Genomic DNA, 23,537 nt, shown 5'->3' with positions numbered 1-23,537 from the left:
GAATATTTTTAGTCTGTCTTGTGGTAACGCTGTGAATTGAGTGTCAACCTAAAGTGCTGAGGTGGCCAGTTCGAAACCTTGAACTTGCCTGGTCAGGGCACGTAGGACAAAAAATGTACAACTGAAGTGAAGCAACTATGAGTCAAATTCCCTTACTCCACTTTCCTCCTCTAACTGTAAAATCAATATAGTCTTTTTTAAAAAGAAAAGTTTTTTAATATTCACCAAAACTTATATTTTAAAATATTATATTATTTTACTAAATTAATTCCATTTACCTTGTTCTTATTTACTGCAGAATACCTCTGGACTATAGTTAGCTCTGAACCTTCGTGTGTGTGGAAGAGGTGATTCATGGGAGATGTGTGTGTGTGTTCTGAAATATGTTAGGATTAATTATAAATGGAAATTTGTGTGTAAGTTGAATTCTTTTTCTGGTTTGTTTGCTCATGAAATTGATTTTGATCTTTTCTTTTTTTTTCCAGAGAATTTAAAGAGAAAATTAGGTAAATTACTGATATCCTTTACTGTTGATCCACTGTAAACCTGTGTCTGATCTCTCTTCTAGACACGTCCTGCCTTTTAACCACGAGTCTCCATGGCCCTGTCCTCCTCCTAGATGTCTGCTGTCCCCACCTGATTCTGGGACAGCACTTCTCCTGTGTGGGGCTCTGTCCCTTTCTGTTTCCTACCTTCCCTCCTTTCCCATTCCTTCTTCTGTCGTTTCACACAATTATTTCCCTGTAAACATTGGTTGTTTCTGTCTTGCAGAGAATTGACTCGGTTTCATTAAAACACTGGTGAGCTGAGGGGTATTTTGCCAACAGACACATGATTTTTAATATATGCTTATGTTACATGTATCTGTAAGTGTCTGTATTTATAAATGTATTATTTCTAGAAAACATTCAAGCAAGACCTTGGTCAAGTACTCCAATTTTGAGGAACCATATACTATGTAATCGATCTTTCTCTAAACCCTTGAGAGAAAAGACTCCAAATGTTCAGCGTTAAGTGTCTCTCTCCATTGTCTTCTCAAAGCCTGTTTCATGATAAACATATCTTTCATTGGTCACATGTGAGGAGGTCATCACCTTTCCACTGTCCTTGATTATATGACCCAGGTGTTCCAAGATAATCTAGATATTTTACATAACTGTTTCTGTCCTATAAGAATATCCAAGTATGCAAGTATTTATTCTTTGGCATTATTGTTCATCATTATTAAATGACAAAATGCACTTAAAACAACAATTTTCAAAAGGAAAAGCTTTCTTAAGGCAAGTGGAGAAGTAATGTATCTCTGACCTGTACTTTTTATGTGAAGGATGCAAAAAAAAAAATTGTTCATCTCAATGTTTCAAAATGAATAAAATTTAATCATCCAAAGCATAATATTGTCTTTTCCTAATGACAGTTATCATTATATTTTTCTATCCTTAGGGTGAGTATTTAGGAATGTATCCCTCTATGTACACAGCAGTTTCATATGAGTGCTACAAAAACAGTTTTATTGAGATGGGTGCCTGTACTAAACTCTTCCTCATTCCTGTTCACTCGTTCTCACATGTGAATATATATATTATTTAATCTGAAAAAGGTGATAGTCTAGTAACAGGGTACACTTACTATTGCACGTCCCACAATTTCTGACCTAACATACTCATTGTTTTATGTCCTGACTTAGTTTCCTGTGCACAAGGGACAGGGAAGGGAGAACAGCACTGACCCTGATGGGTGAGGTGTCCTTTGGATCCTCAGGGTTCCTGCTTTCACAGACATGGGTCCCCCTGTGCTCCACAGTGAACTAGGAAAGGGGCCCATTTCTGTTCTCCTTCTGACCTGATATTGTGTTTTTACTTGGAATGAGTTGTTTATTTCTTCCTTTTACTTTTCAGCCAACAGTGAAGAGGAGAAATGTAAGTACCGATTAACCTCCTTCCCTGTCCTTCCCTCACCTGTTCCTCATTCCCTGTCTTCTCTCTCAGGGGTTATCAACATTTGTCTCACAGTCTTGGCTTTTCAACTGTGAACCCCAAATTCAGATTGTTCCCATTTCTCCGTGTCTCTTGTTGTTGCAATCAAGAAGCAGAGCCTTTCTGTCAAATGAATTTTATCACTAAGGTATCTGGAAGTTTAAGGGCATTTAAAGTTTCTGAGTGTAAGTTTTCTCCAAGGACAGTGAGGTCATGTGACTCAGAACCTCCCTCACTGTCATTTCTTTCCCTTCATCTGACTCACTCAACTTCATTCAGATATGAGTTAAACAGACACTCAGGTTTAATATGGTTGTGAATTAATTTGTGAAGAAAAGCACTGTGAAAGACGTACATAAGAACCTAATGTTTGTATCAACTTTGGACAATGTAGATACTGCCATTGGAATTGAATACATACATTAAATACAGAAACCTTCAAAGATCATTTTAAATATAACAAATATTTCATAATACTGTATACGGAACAAGGATATTTTTATTTTAAAATCTCCAGAATAATCATTTAAATGTTTTACACAATTTATTAACTATACTTCTTTTCTTCTATTTTACATATTTTTAAATCTGCTATTGAGTGTATCGGGGTGACCTTGGTTAATTAAACATGCAGGTCTCAGGTGCACAATTCTGTCACAACTCTTCTGTGTGTGGCTGTGTGTCCCCACCCCAGTCACATATCCTCTGTCACTCTTTTCATTTGTGTTAGAGCATGTCAGCCCCATAGTGAGCTCTGAGTTACATAATGTGTGTATGTGTGTGTGTGTGTGTGTGTGTGTGTGTGCTCATCTTCTTCCTGATAAAATATATTTAGATACACATTTTTCAATAATTTAAATCTTCTCTGTGGTTTTTGACATAAAATATAATTAATTTTTCCACTGCTTAATGAAGAATTGCAGAATATATATAGTAAACTTCCTGCTATTCCTTGACTTTTGATCTCTTGTAAATGATTGCTACTGAGTGTTTTTTAGTATTTCTTGCCTTTTTATCTCTCTGTCATCTGTCTGCTCATGATTCTTGGCTGTCTAGTTGTCTGACCCCATGTTTTCGGTGTTTGGATTCTCTGCTGTTGAGTGATGTTCACTGCTGTCTCCCTCACCTCCACCCTTTCCCATCCCTTCCTTTTCTACTTCATGCCATCATTCCCGATAAACATGGGCATCCTCTGTCTTCAGAGACTTGCTGCAGATTCATTAAGATGGCGGTGTAACTAATTTATAACAGTGCTTTAAATTCATGCAAACATAGAACCTAGTCAGTAATTTTGAAGTTTGAAGTTCTATTATTATGCAATTGATACTTCCACAAAACATTATGAGATAAGAGAAGATGCCAAGCTTGCTGAGTTTAGTATTTCTAGCTACTGTTCTTTCAAGTATGTGTAAAAACTGGTACCATTCATTTGTAGAAGTATGAACTGATGGTCATACTTGCACTGCCTTCGAACATATAATCCAAAAGTACTACCTATCCAAATATACATTGTAATTTTTCCTGGATTTATAAATATATTTCAACCCTATTAATTGTTCCCTTTTATATATTTACAATGACACATTTCTCAAATTGGCAAATTTCACTTACTTTCAAATATTTTTAGAAGGATTTTATATTGTAAAAAGAATATAAACATATCTCTCAATTCTGAAGATTTTAAATGAAGAACACAAGTACTATTGCCTTGTGATGTTACCAAACAAAACTTAATATTGACAAGCAGTTAAGTATCTTCCTTTTCTAATAAAAATTTCAATTACATCCTTAAGTCTAAAGTATTCAACTTCACTTAGTTGTATTCAATTTTATTTTTAGACATGAATTTTAGGAAAATATCTGTTTAAAGTACAGAGCAGGTTTCATGTGACTGATGCAAGAAAAACAGTTTTGAGCCTGACTAGGCAGTGGTGCAGTGGATAAAATGTTGACCTTGGATGCAGAGGACCCAGATTCAAATCCCCAAGGTTGCAAGCTTGAGCACAGGCTCACCAGTTTGAGTGCTGGATTGCTGGCTTGAGTGTGGAATTATAGACATGATCCCATGGTCACTGGATTGAGACCAGAGGTCAGTGGCTTGAAGCCAAAGGTCCCTGGCTTGAGCCCAAGGTCACTGGCTTGAGCAAGGGGTCACTGGCTTGGCTGGAGCCCCCGTTCAAGGCACATATTAGACAGCAACCAATGAACAACTGAGGTGCTGCAACAAAGAATTGATGCTTCTCATCTCTCTCACTTCCTGTCTGTCCATCACTCTCTTGGTCTCTCTTTCAAAAAACAAAAAACAAAAAAAAGAAAAAAATCGACAGTTTGAATGGATGAGTGAATTTACTATAACTTCCATGTCACTGTGATATATCTTAAGCTAGTCATAAATAAATACATATGAGATAAACTTCTAGGTGATCTCTGACACTTCTTTAACATTTACTTTTTCTTAACTTACTTGAGAAATTGTCACTTATTTTTCTCAACTTTATAAAAATAAAGTGATCTTCTACCAATTTTTATGTTTTGATTTGTTTTCTGCTTACAGTTATTCCTTTATATTCATCTCACCAATTTACTTAAATTGGCCATTTTCAACTGATCTTAATAATTTGTGTTTGTCATCCTTATATTTAAAATGTTTTCTATTTTCTTTTTCAGATGAACTTCAGCAAGAAAATGGTAACTTTTCTCAGACTTACACTCTTAGTGATGTATTTCATAGAACAAATTTTTCTCCTGACCTTCCTTAGTTTTCCAAATCATTATCCTCCCCTATCTTTGTTCTTTGTTCATGAATTTTAAATTTTGTTATTCATCCTTTTATTTCTGTTTCATAGAATCGTCCCATATTCACCTCCCCTCTCACCCTCCACCTCCACAATTTTCATTCCCTTTCCTTTATTTGATATATTTTCTTAAGCTTCTTCTATCTGCCAGATGATTAGTATAATTTCACCTAATTGTTGATGAGATAAAGAGGATTAGGTTAAGAAGAATGTGCTTGTTTCTGTTCCAGAGATCTTCTAGAAACTTCCTTTTACTTCAATTCTCCGGCATGTTCTCTGGATATATAGTGCCCATTGCTGTGCACATGATAACATTGTAATTCTTAAGGGAATCTTGAGGATCTCGAGTTTCCTGATTGAAGATCTTTCTTCTATTGATCTTTTAGGCATAGTGACCATGCTGTAGTCAAGTGTAATCTTGAGGTTTGCTATTCTACTTCCCTGAATCATGTTCTCAACTGATCAAAACTATGTAAATATTTTACATGATAGTATCTGGAAATTTTCTCTTTCCAACCTCAGTGATCACTCTTCTTTCATTTGGATTACTGGAATGAGTAAGTCACTAAATGGCTCTTCCTTTGGGATCTTTATACATACATTCTTCACTGAAATCAATCTCGTATCTCCAACAGGTAGGGTATCTCTATTCTAAGACGTTTCTACACCACTCTCTGGTACCCCACTCCAAAATTTATTTAAACCTTTATGTCCTTACATGTCATTTGGTATTTTTTAAATTATAGTCATGATTTCAGTGGAATAGATTTTGAAGATATATTCTTTATTTATGAAATAGATGTGGCTTGCTGCATAAACAATCATTAACAGACACAGGGCTTTCTCTTCCTCTTCCTTATAGAGTGTAGAAAACTCTCATACTTGTGAGCTTAGATACTTTTTTTCTCGCTTAAGGGAATGGCGTAATAAGGACCAGTGAGAAACAGAATATCAGTCAGAAAATCCCAGTCCTGTCTCTCTCCTACATTCAGCACTCATGAGAATTAAATAAGCTTCATTCAGGAATGAGTTAAATGAGACACTCAAGTCTGACCAGGCAGTGGCACAATGGAAAGAGCATTGGAATGGGATGCGGAGGACCCAGGTTCCAGACCCCGAGGTCGCCAGCTTGAGCGCAGGCTCATCTGTTTTGAGCAAAGCTTACCAGCTTGGACCCAAGGTCTCTGGCTCAAGCAAGGGGTTACTTGGTCCGCTGGGGGCCCACGGTCAAGGCACATATGAGAAAGCAATCAATGAACAACTAAGGTGTTGCAAGAAAAAACTGATGATTGATGTTCCTCATCTCTCTCCATTCCTGTTTATCTGTCCCTATTTATCCCTTTCTCTGACTCACTCTGTCTTTCTCTGTATAAAAAAGAGAGAGAGAGACAGTGAGACACTCAAATACAGTAGTGAAAAGTGAATCCATAGACAAAATCATGGAGGACGCAGCCCCCAGCTCCCTGACCCTGTGTCACTGGGAGGAGCTGTGTGTCAGTGCTCCTTCCACAGTATGGTGGCCACTCTGCATGATGTATAACACATCATTCTGATGTATAACCGAAACGTGAATATTTCAAATAGACCAAGAATATTTCCAGCCTGAACTGTAGTGGCCCCATGGATAGAGTGTGGACCTGGAACACTGACATTGTCAGTTGGACCCTGGACTTGCCTGGACACGGCACACAGGGCAGCAGCTACAGCTACAGTGAAGCAGCTATGAGTCCACATGCTTCCCTCCTGCCTCTCCTCTATGTAATAGTAATAAATTAAATCTTTCCAAAAAGATATTTTTAATAAGTTATATAGTAAAACCAATATTTTTTAAATTTTATAATATTTTACTCAGTTAAATCCCTGTTCAACCTTTTTATTTACTGTAGTATAATTTGGATAATAGTGAGCTCTGAGCCAGTGTTAAGGTGTGTATGTATGGGGGGGCATGTATGATTTTCTGTGTGTTTGTGTGTTCATATGAATTGTGGTGAGATTAAATTTAAATTTGTCAGTAAATTTGAAATCTCTTTGTGGTTGTTTCCCATGAAGTTGACATTAATTTTTTTTATCTTTTTCAGATGAATTGGAGAAAAAAATAGGTAAAGTTACTGATACTTTTTTAGTCTTGATCCAATTTAAAAGATCTGGTTTATTTTAACCTTTGACATTGCTGGCCTTTTTATCAAAGTACATTTCATTGACCTGTCTTCCTCCTAGATGTTTACTGTCACCTACTTGATTTTTTTCCCGAAGTTAGAAGCAGGTAGGTAGGCAAACAGACTGACTCCTGCATGTGCCCTACTTGGATCCACCCAGCATAATCACCAGGGAGCGATGCTCTGCCCATCTGGAGCATTGCTCCAATGCAACTGGAGCCATTCTAGCACTTGGGGCAGAGGCCATGGAGCCGTCCTCATTGCCCAGGCCAACTTTGCACTTCAGAAGAAGAGAAGACAGAGAGGAAGGAGAGGGGGAAGGGTGGAGAAGCAAATAGATGCTTCCCCTGTGTGCCCTGGCTGGGAATCGTATCTGGGACTTCCACACGCCCTGCCAATGCTCTACCACTGAGCCAACCGGCCAAGGCTCCCTCTACTTGATTTTGAGAAAGTATTTCTTTCATTGGGAACTCTGTCCATTTCTTTTTCCTACCTTCCATTCTTTTCCCTTCCTTCTGTTTTACTTGATGGAATCATTTCCCTGTAAACATTGGTGGCTTCAGTCTTGCAGTAAATTGACTGAGTTTCATTAAGACATTGGTGAGATGAAGGGTGTTAAGGTAATGGATATGAGAATTTTAATGTATATATATGTCACAGGTTTATATTATCATGTATATATATATGAATATAAATGTATGTATTTCTGGAAAATATTCAAATTTAAGACCTCTGTCAAGTGTTCCAAGTTTGAAGGCCCATTACTATGCAATTAATACTTCTTCTAATCCTTGAGAGAAAAGAATCCAAACTTTCAGTATTCATTGTCTTCTCAAAGCCTGTGTTGTGATAACTTATATCATTCACTGGTCAGATGTGACAAAGTGGGGTGTCCCTCTTCAACTGTCCTTGATCATATGACCCAGGTGTTCCAAGGTCTCTAAATACTTTGCATAATTTTTTGTACTTTAAAAAATACCCAACCATGACCATTTTTTATTCTTCAGGTTTATTTTGACACTAGTATCAAATGACTAAGTGCCCTTAAAAATATACAATTTTCAAAAGGAGGACATGTCATAGGGCACATGGAAAAGTGAACTATTTCTGATCTGTACTTTTTGTGTGAAGGGTGCAGGAAATAGTATTGACTGCAATGTTTTAAAAATAAGAAAATTTCATCATTCAAACTTAATATTGTCTTTTCATAAACACAATACCAATTATTTTATTTTCTTGGGAATGGTCTTTATGCACATATCTCTCTACTGTACAGAACAGATTTTATACAACTAGTGCAACAGTCCGGTTTTGTCATGAGGGCTTCCTCTCCTGTTTGCTTCCTCATCATTTGGTTAAGTCCCTGTCTCCTTTGTGAATATGTTTGTTTTTTAATCTGAAAAAGGTGATAGTCCACTGGCAGGGAAACATATAGTATTACACATCCAAAAATTTCTGACCTAACATCCTCATTGTTATATTCACTGACTTAGTTTCCTGTGCACAAGGGACAGGGGAGGAGAACAGCACTGACTCTGATGGGTGAGGTGTCCTTTGGATCCTCAGGGTTCCTGCTTTCACAGACATGGGTCCCCGTGTGCTCCAGAGTGGACTAGGAAAGGGAACTGTTTCTGATCTTCCTCCTACCAGATAGTCTGTTTTCACTTGGAATGAGTTGTTTATTTCTTCCTTTCCCCTTTCACCTGAGAGTGAGCAGCAGAAAGGTCAGTACGGTAACCTCCTCTCCTGTCATTTTCTCATCTCTCTCTTACACCACTGTCTTCCTCTGAGTGATCATCTCACTATTGTCTCAGTGTCTTGGTCTTCCAACTCTGATTCCGTCTTCATTGTTGTTCAGTTTCTCCCATTATTACCTCTCCAATTGTCTTGCTGTTGCATCAAGAAATTAGAGCCTTTCTGTCAAATTAATTTTATCAATAAGATATCTGAAAGTGTAAGTACTTTTAAGTTTGAGGGCTGTAAGTTTTCTCCAAGGACAGTGAGGTCATTAGATTCAGAACCTCCCTCACTGTCATTTCTTCCCCTTCATCTGATTGACTCAGCTTCATTCAGCCCTGAGTTAAAACAGACACTGAGATACCATAAGGCTGAAAATTAATAGTTGGACAGAAATGTTATGAATAGATGCACTTAAGAACCTAACTCAGACTTACCTATACGAGCAGTCTTTCATCAACCTTTATACAATGGTTGTAGCAACATTGTACATTGAAGGTACTGCAATTAGAATGGGATACATACATATATAGAAATATCCAAAGACCTATTAATTTGACAAATATATCAGACTGGTTCACATAGAGTGAAATAAAATAAAAAATGATTTTTTAAAAAAGTAACAAATATTTTTAAAATTTTACAGAACTTTGTAAATATGCTTCATTTCTCCTATTTTAACATTTTTTTAATGTTTTATTAATTTGTTGGGTGACCTTGGTTAATAAAAGTATGCAGGTTTCAGGCGCACAATTCTATCACACACCTGTCATGTATCCATCTGTTACCCTGTCATTTATTTTAAATATTTATGTCTCCATATGTCATGTGGTATTTTTAAAGTAGTACTAATGATTTCAGTGGAATGGATTTTCAAGATATATTCTTTATTCATAGAACAGACGAGACTTGTTCACGTGGCCAAAACAACCATTGTCGGATGGAACGCTTGTGTTACCTCTTCTTTACAGTGTGCAGGAATTGTGTCTCATGTGTGTGTGTCAGTGTATTTGTTTCTCTGTTAAGAGAAAGGCTCAGTAAGGTCCAGTGAGAAATCGAATCTCCGTCAGAGAATCCCAGTCCTCTGTCCCTCCTAAATTCAGCACCCATGAATATAAGATATTCTTCACTCAGACATGTGATAAAACAGATACTCAAACACACAGTGTGGTTAAAAATCAGTCTGTGAACAAAAACATGGAGGACGCAGGCCCCAGACCCCTGACCCTGTGTCACTGGGAGGAGCTGTGTGTCAGTGCTCCTTCCACAGTGTGGTGGCCACTCTGCATGATGTCGCTGCTGCAGCAATGAGACTCACTGATGTGTTTAAAAGCATTTAACCCTTGCCAGTTGGCTCAGTGGTAGAGCATCGGCCTGGTGTGCAGAACTCCTGGGTTCGATTCCGACCAGGGTACACAGGAGAAGCACCCATCTGCTTCTCCACCCCCCCTCCTTCCTCTCTGTCTCTCTTTTCCCTTCCTGCAGACAAGTCTCCATTGGAGCAAAGGTGGCCCGGGCACTGAGGATGGCTCTGTGGCCTCTGCCTCAGGTGCTAGAATGGCTATGGTTGCAACAGAGCAACGCCCCAGATGGGCAGAGCATCGCCCCCTGGTGGGCATGCCAGGTGGATCCTGGTGGGGCGCATGCAGGAGTCTGTCTGCCTCCCCGTTTCCAACTTCAGAAAATACAAAGGAAAAAAATAAAATAAAATAAAAAATAAATAAATAAAAGCATCCAATGACCTTATTAAGCTCATAAAATGAATTAGAGGAACATAAATATTTCAAATAGACCTAGCATTTTTTTTAACCTGGCCTGTGGTCATGCAGTGGATAGTGTGTGGACTGGGAACACTGAGGTGCCAGTTTGAGCCCAGACTTCCCAGGACACGTCACCCAGAGCAACATCATACAACTAAAGTGACGTAGCTCTGAAACCATATGCTTTGCTCCTGCCTCCCACCACTTCTGTATGTAATAGTGATAAATTAAATCTTTTCAGAAAAGCAATTATTTTATAAATCAACCAGAAAAAGTAATATTTTTAAATTTTTATATTATTTTACTAAATGAACTTCATTTTCTACCTTTCTTTTTACTGCAGTTTACCTGTGGAAAATATTTGATAGTGAGCTCTGAGCCAGTCAGAGCTTATTGTGGTGTGATTTGTTGTGTGTGTGTGTGTGTGTGTGTGTGTGTGTGTGTTCATTTGGATTGTGGTCAGGTTAATTCTGAATTTGAATCTATCAGTAAATTTGAATTCTCTTTGTAGTTGTTTTTCATTAAATTGACACTGACTTTTTCTTCTTTTTTTCTTTTTCAGAGGAATATAAGGAAACAATAGGTAAAATTACTGATATTCCTTTACTCTTGATCCACTTGAAAATATCCGGTTTATTTCTCCCTCTGACATTTCTGACCTTTTTATCCAAGTGCCTTCCATTGGCCTGTCCTCCTCCTAGATGTCCACTGTCCCCTCTCTGATTCTGGGACAGCACTTCTCCCGTGTGGGGTTCTGCTCATTTCTGTTTCCTACCTTCCCTCCTTCCCATTCCTTCTTCTGTCATTTCATACAATTATTTCCCTATAAACATTGGCGGCTTCAGTCTCACAGTATATTGACTCAGTTTCAATAAGACATTGGTGAGACAAAGGGTGTTAATGTCACAGATACATAATTTTTAATATATTCATATATTACAAGTGTACATCAGTGAATATCTAATGAATGTATATATATATATGTATTTCTGGGAAATGTTCAAAATTAAGAACTCTGTCAAGTATTTCAAGTTCTAGATCCCATTATTACCAATTGATACTTCTCCAAATCCTTGAGACAAAAGACTCCCAACCTTCAGCATTCAGTATCTCTGTCCATTGTCTTCTCACAGCCTGTGTCGTGATAAATACCTTGTATCATTCACTGGTCAGATGTGAGAGAGTGGGCCGTCCCTCTTCCACTGTCCTTGAGTATATGACCCAGGTGTTCCAAGGTCTCTAAATATTTTACATAATTTTTTTATACAACATAATATATCCATCCATACCTGTTTTTAATTCATTGGCATTATGTTGACATTATTATCTAATGACAAACGCACTTAAAAGTAAACAATTTTCAGAAAGATGAAGTCTCTTAAGACTTGTTGAAAAGTGGTACATTTCTGACCTGTACATTTTTGTGTGAAGGGTCTGAAAAAAATTATTGACCACAATGATCCAGAAAAAAAGAAAATTTAATCAATCAAAGCTTAAGATTGTTTTTCTCTAATAACAATTACAATTATATTTTTTTTCCTTGGGATTGGTCTATAGGAGTATGTTTCTCTAATGTACAGAGTAGATTTCATATGACTACTTCTTCAAAAACAGTTTGTCGAGATGGGTGTCTCGGCTGTACACTTCCTTGTGACTGGCCAAGTCCCTGCCTTATTTGTAACTACGTTTCATCTGAAAAAGATGATTGTCCAGTGATAGGGGATTACTTAGTATTTCACATCCCAGCATTTCTGATATAACTACCTCTTTGTTTTATTTCCTGACTTAGTATGTTGTGCATAAGGGACAGGGGAGGGAGAACAGCAGTGACTCCGATGTGTGATATGTTTTTTAAAACATCATGATTCCTACATTCACTAATATGGCTCATTGTGTACTCAAGAGTGAACTATGAAAGGGACCCATTTCTGTTTTCTTTCTTATCTGTTACTGTGTTTTCACTGGGAATGATTTGTGTATTTTTGCCATTTACTTTTCAGCCAAGAGTGAACAGGAGAAAGGTCAGTACAATAACCTCCCTGTCCTTCCCTCACCAGTTCCTTATCCCTGTCTTCTCTCTCAGTGACCATCTGCCTTTGTCTCAGTGTCTTGGTCTTTTAACTCTGACAGGCCATCCTTATTACCCAACATTTACCATCTGGTTCCAATCAGGGAGACAGGGCCTTTCTGTCTGATGAATTTTAACAAAAGGGTATCTGGAAGTTTGGTACTTCTGAGTTTCTGAGTGTAAGTTTTCTCCAAGGACAGCTCAGGTCACTTGACTCAGAACCTCCCTCACTGTCATTTCTTTCCCTTCATCCGATTCACTCAGCTTCATTCAGACATGAGTTAAAACGGACACTCAGATACAATAAGGTTGCGAATTAATTGGTGGCCAAATACGCTGTGAAGAGACGCACATAAGAACCTAACCAGTAATAACCCACACAAGCAGTCTTTCAATAACTCTTGTACAGTGGTTGTTCTAACTTTGTACAGTGTGGGTGCTATAAATAAAATGGAACACAGCCTGACTGGGGTGGCACAGTGGATAAAGCTTCGACCTGGAACACTGAGGTCGCTGGTTCAAAACCCTGTACTTGTCTTGTCAAAGCACATGTGAGAGTTGATGCTTCCTGTTCCTCCCCCCTTCTCTCTCCTCTCTCTCTTTCTCTTTCTCTTACTCTCTATCTCCTCTCTAAAATGAAAAAATACATAAATATTTTTTAAAAAGGAACACAAACATATATGCATATATACATATGTATAAAAGCATCCAAAGACCGTTTAAACATGACGAATATTTCATAGTTCTCCACATAGAGTGAAAAGGTATCAAAGTAATTTTATTATAAAATATCAAATATATTTAAAATTTTACAGAATTCATTAAATTTGTTTTATTTCTCCTATTCAAAGTATTTTTTAATGTTTCATTGAAATTATTGGGGTGACCTTGGCTCATAAAACTATGCAGGTGTCAGGTACACAATGCTGTCACTCCTCTTCTGTACATGGCAGTGTGTCCCAGTCACGTATCCCTCTGTCACACATCTATTTATTTAAATCCTTTTTTTTGGTATTTTTCCGAAGTTGGAAACGGAGAGACAGTCAGACAGACTCCCGCATGCGCCTGACCAGGATCCCCCCGGCATGACCACCAGGGGGCGATGCTCTGCCGCAACCAGAGCCATTCTAGCACCTGAGGCAGAGGTCACAGAGCCATCCTCAGTACCCGGGCCATCTTTGCTCCAATGGAGCCTTGGCTGCGGGAAGGGAAGAGAGAGACAGAGAGGAAGGCGAGGGGGAGGGGTGGAGAAGCAGATGGGCGCTTCTCCTGTGTGCCCTGGCCGGTAATCAAACCTGGGACTCCTGCATGCCAGGCCGACACTCTACCACTGAGCAAACCGGCCAGGGCTATTTATTTAAACCTTTATGTCCTCATATGTCACATGGTATTTTTAAAATTGTAGTGATGATTTCAGTGGAATGGATTTTCAAGATATATTATTTTTTTATGTATAGCTTTATTTAGATGATTAAATTTATATTTGGAGATCCAGCACATTCTTTCTCCTCTCCTCTCTCTTCCTTCCTGTCTTCATTTGATTCCCTTCCTTTCACTCCTTCCCTGTGCCCACCCACATTTTGCTTCTGTATTTCAACCTGTCCTACATCAGAGCATGTTTATTATCGTGCTTGAAAGAACAGAATATTATAATACAGGACAGAAAGAGGAAGTTCAAGAGATGTTGAAGAAATGGAACAAAGACAGGAAGAAATGAAAAAGACAGAAACGGGGAAGGAACAAAAGTAAAAGTCTAACTGTTTTGTTTTGCTTTGCAGTTTGGAGGAATTTGTTATTTTACGCTGGTGAGTGACATGGGATGTGATGACAAAAGTCTTGTTATCAAAGATTTAGTTATATGAACACAAACTAGGTGTGCATGCTGAAAATTAAAGAAACACCAAATTATACATTCTATCAATTCAATAGATTACTCAATATTCTAACAGATGTTTTTGAACCCCTACATTTTCTCAGTTCTTTATTGTTTAATTGCACCTCACATTGTGTTTTGATCATAGGTAGTGTTAGCATTTGTTAAAATTTATGAAAAAGCAAAAAATAATCCACCCTGCTTTCTGTACTATCAATCATCCTAAAGAGATTAATGATGTTTATCCTGTAAGAATATTGGATAAAGAGATCATAAGAACGGGTCAAATCTCCAATCACACATAATTCAGTAGATTGTAAGAGGCTCTAGTTAATGAAAGAGTGTTATCTTTGGTTGGTGATTTCTTGAATTAATCCTAATGAATTTATACTCATGGTAATCTGGAAAGAGAGACAGCTTATGTTCAAATACTTAGTTCTCATGTTAATTTTTTCCTTGCAGAATGGAGAAAAAAAGAGATAAAAGCTGGTGAGTCTATGATGGTCCAGGAGGGACCCTGATCCTTGCAGAGTGGCCTTGGGGAAAGATGGGTGGAGAGGAGCTGGATCTACCCAGGACCAGAGGAGATCTCAGAGAATGGGAACCCTCCAGCCCAGATATACTGAGACCTTTCTCAAAATCATGACAATCTACTTGTCTTGTAGTAACTGTGACCCTGGATGCAGACACTGCTCATCCTGCCCTCCACCTGTCTGAAAATGGGAGACGAGTGACCTGGCAAGAAAGGCGAAAAGATCTGCCCAGCTCCACCCAAAGATTCGACTCCCTTCCCTGTGTGCTGGGTCAGCTGCACATCAGCTCGGGGCGATACTACTACTACTACTGGGAGGTGGAGGTTGGGAACGCACTTTCCTGGGACCTGGGAGTTAGTAGAGATAACGTAACAAGGAAAGGGAGGGTCACCATGTCCCCACAGAATGGCTTCTGGGCCATCAGGCTCTACAGTGGGGAATACTGGGCCGTCACTTCCCCAGAAACCCTTCTTACTGTAGGAGAAAAGCCCCTCAAAGTGGGGATATTTGTGGATTATGAGGATGGAGATGTATCTTTCTTTAACATGACAGATGGGTCCCACATATTCAGCTTTCCCAAGAACACTTTCCACGGTGTCCTGAGACCTCTTTTCAGGCTCTGGTCCTCGGACTCAGGTTCTCTAGCCATCTGCCCAGGTGAAGAAAAAGAAGTGACTGATGTAATTCCTACACCGAAAATAACTCATAAGAAATACTGACTTTCTGTCCCAATGTTGATCACATTTCCCAGGTGAGATACAAATAGACTGTTTCCTTCTCCTTACTGGTTCAGGTTCAGGATGAAGCTCTGACACACAGACTGATGATTGTCCCTTATGTCAGCATCCCCTCTTCCTTAGTTATAGAGTCCTCTAATTACACACTAGAGACCCTCATGCAAATGGTAGATTTCCCGACCTCCCCTGATGTCTGTGACTAAATGATGACCAGTGTGTTATAAGGTGAATTATTCTGTGTGATTCTGTATGATCCCTGAAATGTGTCCTTAGAGGGAAATTGTGTCCTTTTTTCTCCTTTACTTTTTCTGCTGGCTATTGTATGTCACGATGGATGGAACTGAAATAACATCTGTGACCATGTTAACTGACATGGGTGACAGAGAAATTAGAATTAGCTTGGGTTTTGACAACACTATGGAACCTCTGTACTGCTCAATTCCAGCATTTTTTTCTGTGAGGAATAAACTTTTCTACCTTTAAGACATTTACATGAAGAATACTTGTCCTCCTGATTGACTCTAACCACGTACTATACTCTCTCTTTAAGGAGGCAAAGGAGGATGTCCAGGTGGAATGTCCAGGAGAACCCCAGGTGTGACCGCTGGTCTCTTAGCTCTTCCTGGTCCCCCAGTGTGTCCCTCCCACTGGGCTACTTGTTCCTCCTGACCCCCCAGTCCCTCCTAACGTCACTCCTGCCATTTCCTGCTTAGAGCCGTGGGGAACACTGTCTAATGTCCCATGACTCATAAATGAAACCTCTGGGTCATTGTCCTTCTGTCACATCTGCCTGACAAAACTCCAACCACAGATCAATCTAATGACCTGTTTCTCAGACCGGAGCTCACCGTGCTGTACGGTCTCTCCCATGAGAAGACGGGCTCTCTGCACATGCGCAGTCCCTGTCACGGCGTGGACACCGCCCTCTGCCTCCTCCCGTCCTCTCCAGCCATGTGCTCGTCCTCACCTTGGCTGTCACATCTATTAACAATGTCACTGTCTTTCCACTGCCAACCCTGCTTTCCCCTTTCCTCAGTGTGGCTGTGCTGTCCCACCCTCTCCAGTTCTAGACTCCATCAACTTTCTGTTAGATATTTTTCCATTAATCTTGAATTTTTCATCCTGGTAAGTTGGCTCAGCGATAAAGCATCAGCTCAGTATGTGGAAGTCCTGGGTTCAATTCCTGGTCAGGGCACACCCATCTTCCTCTCCTATCTCTCTATCTCTCTCTTCCCCTCCCGCAGCCAAGGCTCCATTGGAGCAAATTTGGCCCCGGGCACTGAGGATGGCTCCATGGCCTCCACCTCAGGCACTAGAATGTCTCTGGTTACAATGGAGCAACACCCCAGATGAGCAGAGCATCACCCCATGGTGGGCATGTCAGGTAGATACCGATTCAGGTGCATGCAGGTGTCTGTCTCTCTGCCTCCCTGCTTCTCACTAAAAATATTTTTTTTAATATTTTTTATTAAATTAAATTTTTCAAAATATTTTCCATATTAAAATCAAAACTATAAAATTTATCACCTCTGTTCTCTATTTTTATAACTAAACTTTTTAAAAAGTTACATAAATAATCAATTTATATTTATATTTCCCTGTTCCCTTTCCTCTTCATTATACACTATGATACAGGTGAATTGTACTCTCTCATTCCCAAATTAAAGTCTCATGTCAAAGTTGTAACCTCCAGTAATCAGAATGTGACCTTGTTTAGTTTTCTTAAAAAAGCACTTATTTCACCATGGGGGCTTCACCTCATAACCTGATCTACACCTGACATCTCCCAGATGCTCCTCTGCCAATACCATCACACTGGAGGCTGAGACATTAATACAGAAAGTGGGAGGGGGAACACAGACATTCAGTCCAGATTTGTAAGCAGTGTTGGCAACAAACTACATAAATCCTCCATTCAGCTTGGATTTCTAGTTTGATGATCTGGGCCCCTGTCTCAGGTGCATTTGGGAGCAGGGCACCCATGAGGCCAGTTCTGGGGACAGAGTGGGGTGGGAACGCTGCTCTCAACTGAAATGTGCATCTTGTAGCTCATCCCCCTGTGGGCTCGAAAGAGTCGTTTGCGACCTAGACTCTGTCTGACCCCCTAACACGAGCCCATCATCAGACAGACTAGGGGATTCTGTTATTCCTGTTATCATGGTTACACATGTTTAGTTATAATAAATGTGGTTATTATACTTTTTGCTGTCATCTTCTAGACCTTTCTTCCAATATTTTAGATGTGTTATCTTTCACATTGCTGGTGTTTGTTAATTTAATATGGCAAAACTGATCACCCATCTTAAATATGTTTATCTTTTTGAAATTGATATGAAACATGGTCTCCCCAAAATTAAATTATTCTGTAATAAGGGTTTCAAGAATAAGATAAACTGTGTAGGTGAATCCATGTCATATTGCTAAACTATTGAGGCAATTCTTTGAGAGATTCGGGTGCATAGACAATTATAACAGAGTATCTAAAATTCAGCTCTAGGAGCTTAGGCAGAGAAGTTCTCATATCAGAAAGTTATTCCACCTCAACTTCCTAAGTATATATTCTATGAAGAGAAACCACCTCACACAGGAGCCCATTAGGGATCTCTGCTACCTGAGTGAACTGGTCGTCTGGAGCACTGGTTCAGAGAGGGGGCAGTGCTGGGGGGTGGGTGTGACAGAGAGACCACAGAGCCCACTCCCTGCAGCACCTCGTAGCAGCTGGAGGTCTGGGAAGTGTCTGAGGAGGAAAGTCCGTCCTGGGGGCAAGGAGGTAGCATTCTGCACTCCTGGTCATTGAAACAGTGGGACCATTCCCTCACTTTAAAGGGTGTTAGGTGAATAATCCAACATCTTCACTGGGACACCAGCTGGTGAGAGCAGGAGGCACAGATCAGGAATCCGTGCACAGGAGAGACGGACGGGCAAACGGGAAGGTTTGCACATGGTCTACCCAGAATTCCCCCGGGGTAAAATGAGACACATGGAAGCACAGAGCTGTCTCCAAGGCGCAGAGGGAACATGAGAAAGACAGAGAGAGACCTCAAAGGAGACGGGTGAGCACTTGTAAGGGTTCCCTCTCTGTGACCCACGTATTTTCCTGTAAATATTTAACCATTTATTTACCTGACCCCTTATTATAGATTAAGTATGGTGTGAAAGGTACTTATTTTTTGTTTGTTTTTAACAACAAAAAAACCATTTTCCCTATTTGACATTTAAATTAATATTATACCTATTAAAATCACAAACTTCAAAATTTGTTTCTCGTTCTCTTTTTCTTTCAAATGTTCTTTTGGAAGAATAATTATAATAGCTGGACTTTGTCTTCTATTTCACATGCAAAGACCAAGTTGAGCAGAAAAAAACATGAGAAACATAGTTAATTGCTCACTTGCACAAATGACATAGGATTCAATGGTTCAATTCTATAATATGTCATCTGTATATGGTATTGTATGATCACCGCCCCAAGTGATTTATCCTCCCCTTTACTTACTCCTGCCTGCCCCCCCTCTTCCCCTCGTAATCACCATACTCTGCTCTGTGTCTGTGAGTTTTGCGGGTGTATTTTGTTTAATCCCTCCACCTTTCTCACTCAGCCTTCCCAACCCCCCTCCACTCTTACAACTGTGAGTCTGTTCGCTGCACCTATGAGTCTGCTTATACTTTCTTCACTAGTTTACTTTGTTCACTAGTTTCCACATACCAGTGAAATCATATGGTACTAATCTTTCTCTGACTGGCTTATTTCATTGCATATTAATCTCCAATAAATCCATGACCCAGCAATTACACTGCTGGGAATATACTTGAAGAAACCTAAAACTCTTACGCAAAAATATACAGACACCCTTATGTTTACTGCAGCGTAATTTACAACAGTCAAGCTGTGGAAGCAGCCCAAGTGCCCGTCAGTAGATGAGCAGATAAAAGACCTGAGGGGCATCTACACAGGGGAATACGGCACACTGTGAAAAGAAGAAGAAAAAACCTACCTTTTGAAACAGTACGAATGGACCGGTTGAATTGGTTTCTAAAGCTGAATGTAATGGGTACACCACAATTATAGTCTTGACCCAACAACTTGGAAAATAAAGAAATTGAAAAAGAATCATTTATTTAAAAAATTTGAAAGGCTGAAAGTGACACTGACAGATGAACTAGGTGAGGTGACACAAGCCCATCCCCCTTCCCCCTCAGACCCACATTTACTCATCAGTGCAAGGGGCACAGTCCAAGTAGAGGGACCCTGTGGGGACAGAGTGTGGGGACAATGAACAAAGCTGGCTGAGGTGGGAGGGGGGAGAAAGGGAGGAGTAATTTTGGTGTTTTCAGGTGCTCGGAAGAAAAACAGGCATCCAGGAGAGAAGGGGCCTTCAGCAAATACAAGTTTTCCAGCTTTGAAATATGTTCTCCACCACGGCAGGAGATCAGACCTGTAGGAACATGAGTGTGGACACCTTCATGGCTGTGTAATGTCAGGCTGGGTAGACAGGACCACAGTGCCCAGCAGAGCTGCCTGTATGCCCAGCAACAACCCCCTCTGAAATTACACTGAAAATATTAAGTGCCTATTAAAAATTTTAAGTAAAAACAAAAAAATCAATTCCTTTTATAAAATTTTTCCCTGTAAATAACTATTGGCAGTAAAAGTGGAAAGTGTGAAATGGACGGACAACGTGGGACTCTGAGGATGTAATCAGAGCCCCAGGAGCACATTTAAGGAGCAAACGATGAATTCAGCTTTGCAAGTGCTGACCTGGGGTACAAGCAGGATGACCCCAGGGAGACGTTCTGGAGGAGATCCATGTATCGGTCAGAAGTCAGGAGGAACGCCTGAAACACATTCATATCAGTGATCACTGAAGCAGGAGACGGGGTGAGTCTATCAATAGAGTCACAGGGGGCAGAGCAGGAAGGGACACTGGAAAGCCTAGGACAGAGGGACAGGGGGGGAACAGGGTGAGGACAGGGCTGAGAGCAGGACCAGTGACTGGCCCATGCAGACCCTGGAGCCACAAGAGCACCGTGTCCTGGAAATCTACAGGACGAGAGTGTCTGTGTGTCAGTGCTGTGCACGTTCACGGCTGAGACACAGGCAGCAGAGCACACAGGACCGAGCTGAGCACGTTCAGCAGACGGACGGGGCTGCAGAGAGGACGGACATTCGGAAAGTGAGGAGGCTGAAGGCAGACCATCTTTCAGAGAAATATCGGTTTATAGGGAAGAAATATGCAGCAGAATCGATCAAAGACTGAAAGAAGAATTTAGTTTCAGCTTGTTTTTATTTTATAAACTTTGTTCTGTTTTTAATTGGGAGATAGTAAAAAGTATATTCCTGTAGAGAGAAGAGCAGAGAGTGAGGGCAGAAAGTGCAGGAGAAAAGGTGTCCCCTGTGGTGACTGTGCTGAGGAGGAAGAGAGGGATGTGGGCGCCCAGTCCTGAGGACAGCAGGAGAGACGGCAGGGAGGAGAAGACCTCACAGCAGAAGACCACTGTCAAATCCGTGTATAGAAGGATCTGGCCACAGTTGTGAGTTGACTAAGTTAATCTGCATAAGAAAACCTGGGAGGTTTTCTTTGTTGTACTAAAGTACTTACATTTATTCATAAACAAATTACATAATAAAATTTTGTTTACTTAAAAATAATTACATGTATGGTAATTTCAATATCTGTGTCATAACAAAGTGTCACACTTGCTTTTTCTCTTCAGATTGTGTTTTTTATTTGCTTTTTAACATACCTTGCAACTTTTGGTTAAAAGCTGGACATGATGTATTGGATAATAGAAACTGAGGTAAAATGGCTTTCAGCATAAAAGTTTACGTTAATCTGGGTAGGAGCTGGGTTGTGTCTAAAAACTTTCCTAGCTACAGATGTAGGGTCTTCAAATTCCTTGTGTCCTCGTTGTTTTGCTCTTCTCTCTGGACTCTGACTTCCAGGTATTCCTCCTCAGCTTTTGTATCTTGCAGGAGCTTTGTTGGTGTTGGTAAGGTGTGGGGAAGGGGGGAAGGAATGACTCGAATCTTATGATAAAGCCTCAGAGTATCTTAGGAGCCCCATATCATTCATTGCACACATGTTTCTCTAGTTGTATCATTTCCTGCCTTCCTCTGATCCCTCTTCTATTCCCTCACTCAGTATTCCCAAACTGCCTCCCTTAAATACTGACCCCACTGTACGGTTTCCTTCACTTTTCACAAAAATAGCTACAAAATGCTATGCATATGACAGAATATAATACAAGATATTGTAAGAGATCCAGAACCATCTAATAAACAATTTTTTTCTATTTAAAAAAAAAAAAAAAACCTGGGTGGGACATCCCAAGAGCAGAGGGGAGAGGGAACTGTGGGCTCCGGAGAAGAAGGACGAGTCTGAGAGTCGAGGAGGATGAAGGAGTGTGAGAAACTGTGTTGTTTGTGCAGGAAAATCACAGAAATTGTTTCAATTGCTTGTTGCCTATCAGTAAATCAGTGATCTGGGTTTGTCATCATTGGGACTTTTTGAGAAGGGATCCCACATGCAGCCATGTTTCGTGATGTTTATGTGTAATATCACAACCTCACACCGAGCCCAGAGTCACCACATATCAACTAGTTATGAACAAAGTCCGTCACCAGCCTTATAAATCTCCCTGCAGAAATGATCTCCCAGCATTCTGTCCACTCTCCCCAGACACTCGCTCCTCAGTCTTTCTGAAAGTCCCTCTGACCTGCCCGTTCATTTGTCAGATTCTTCTCAACTCTCCTTCTCTCTAACTGTGCTTGTGTGCTGCCATTGCTGTCATGGCTTTAGCTCTGAAATGTCCCAATATCTTATCTTTATTTTAATGAACCTTAAAGATTTTCTCATTTTTTAACACTAAAACAGATTTAAAATGTCTAATTCCTATATGCAATTTTTTTAATAATTTTATTTTTTAATGGGGCAACATCAATAAATCAGGATACATATATTCAAAGTTAACATGTCCAGGTTATCTTGTCATTCAATTATGTTGCATACCCATCACCCAAAGTCAGATTGTCCTCTGTCACCTTCTATCTAGTCCTCTTTGTGCCCCCCCTCCCCCTTTCCCTCTCTCTCTCCCCGTAACCACCACACTCTTATCCATGTCTCTTAGTCTCACTTTTATGTCCCACCTATGTATGGAATAATGCAGTTTCTGGTTTTTTCTGATTTACTTATTTCACTTTGTATAATGGTATCAAGATCCCACCATTTTGCTGTAAATGATCCGATGTCATCATTTCTTATGGCTGAGTAGTATTTCATAGTGTATATGTGCCACATCTTCTTTATCCAGTCATCTATTGATGGGCTTTTTGGTTGTTTCCATGTCCTGGTCACTGTGAACAATGCTGCAATGAACATGGGGCTGCATGTGTCTTTACGTATCAATGTTTCTGAGTTTTGGGGGTATATACCCAGTAGAGGGATTGCTGGGTCATAAGGTAATCTTTGGAGAACTAGAGACTACACTTTGACTATGAGATACAGGGAGCCATTAAATAATCCAGGGAAGCAACTTTGTCCAGAGGTCAAGAAGCAGTGCTGACTGCTGCTGCTAGATCAACACCCACACTTTCCTATATCCTGCCAGTAGGAAAGCAATGAGCCACGTGGATCTAGCAGTCTAATATTCACGATGCAATAAGCAGTGTGAGCTTCATGTTCTTATCAGTTCCCCTTGTCCCCAAGTCTCATGGGGACACTGTGAATGAAGCAGGCCAAGGCGAATAATGCACACTCAGTGGGTCAATCAGACAGCTGAGAAACCCGAGCTTAAGAAATCCCCAATTTATACAGGAAAATCTAAGCAGGGAGGCATTATCCTTATTACTTTGGAAAGGAAACATATTTTCCATCTGACCATGAGGGAGCAAGGGTCTCTGAT

The 23,537-nt window shown here is 40.0% G+C and overlaps 1 protein-coding gene across 1 annotated transcript in view; it reads left to right on the top strand.

The window, feature by feature from the left end:
- Positions 1–16,771, top strand: part of LOC136387787 (butyrophilin subfamily 1 member A1-like) — a 112,584-nt gene extending 95,813 nt beyond the window's left edge. Inside the window, exon 8 of the mRNA XM_066359826.1 lies at positions 15,031–16,771. Within this exon, the coding sequence (XP_066215923.1) occupies positions 15,031–15,617 (587 nt within the window). The 3' untranslated portion in view covers positions 15,618–16,771. The remainder of the gene's footprint in view (positions 1–15,030) is intronic.
- Positions 16,772–23,537: the final 6,766 nt, after the last annotated feature.

This window comes from Saccopteryx leptura, chromosome 1 (assembly GCF_036850995.1).
Source record: "Saccopteryx leptura isolate mSacLep1 chromosome 1, mSacLep1_pri_phased_curated, whole genome shotgun sequence".
NCBI classification, from domain to species: Eukaryota; Metazoa; Chordata; class Mammalia; order Chiroptera; family Emballonuridae; genus Saccopteryx; species Saccopteryx leptura.
Note: the sequence above shows the minus strand (reverse complement) of the source record. Positions and strands in the feature narration are given on the sequence as shown.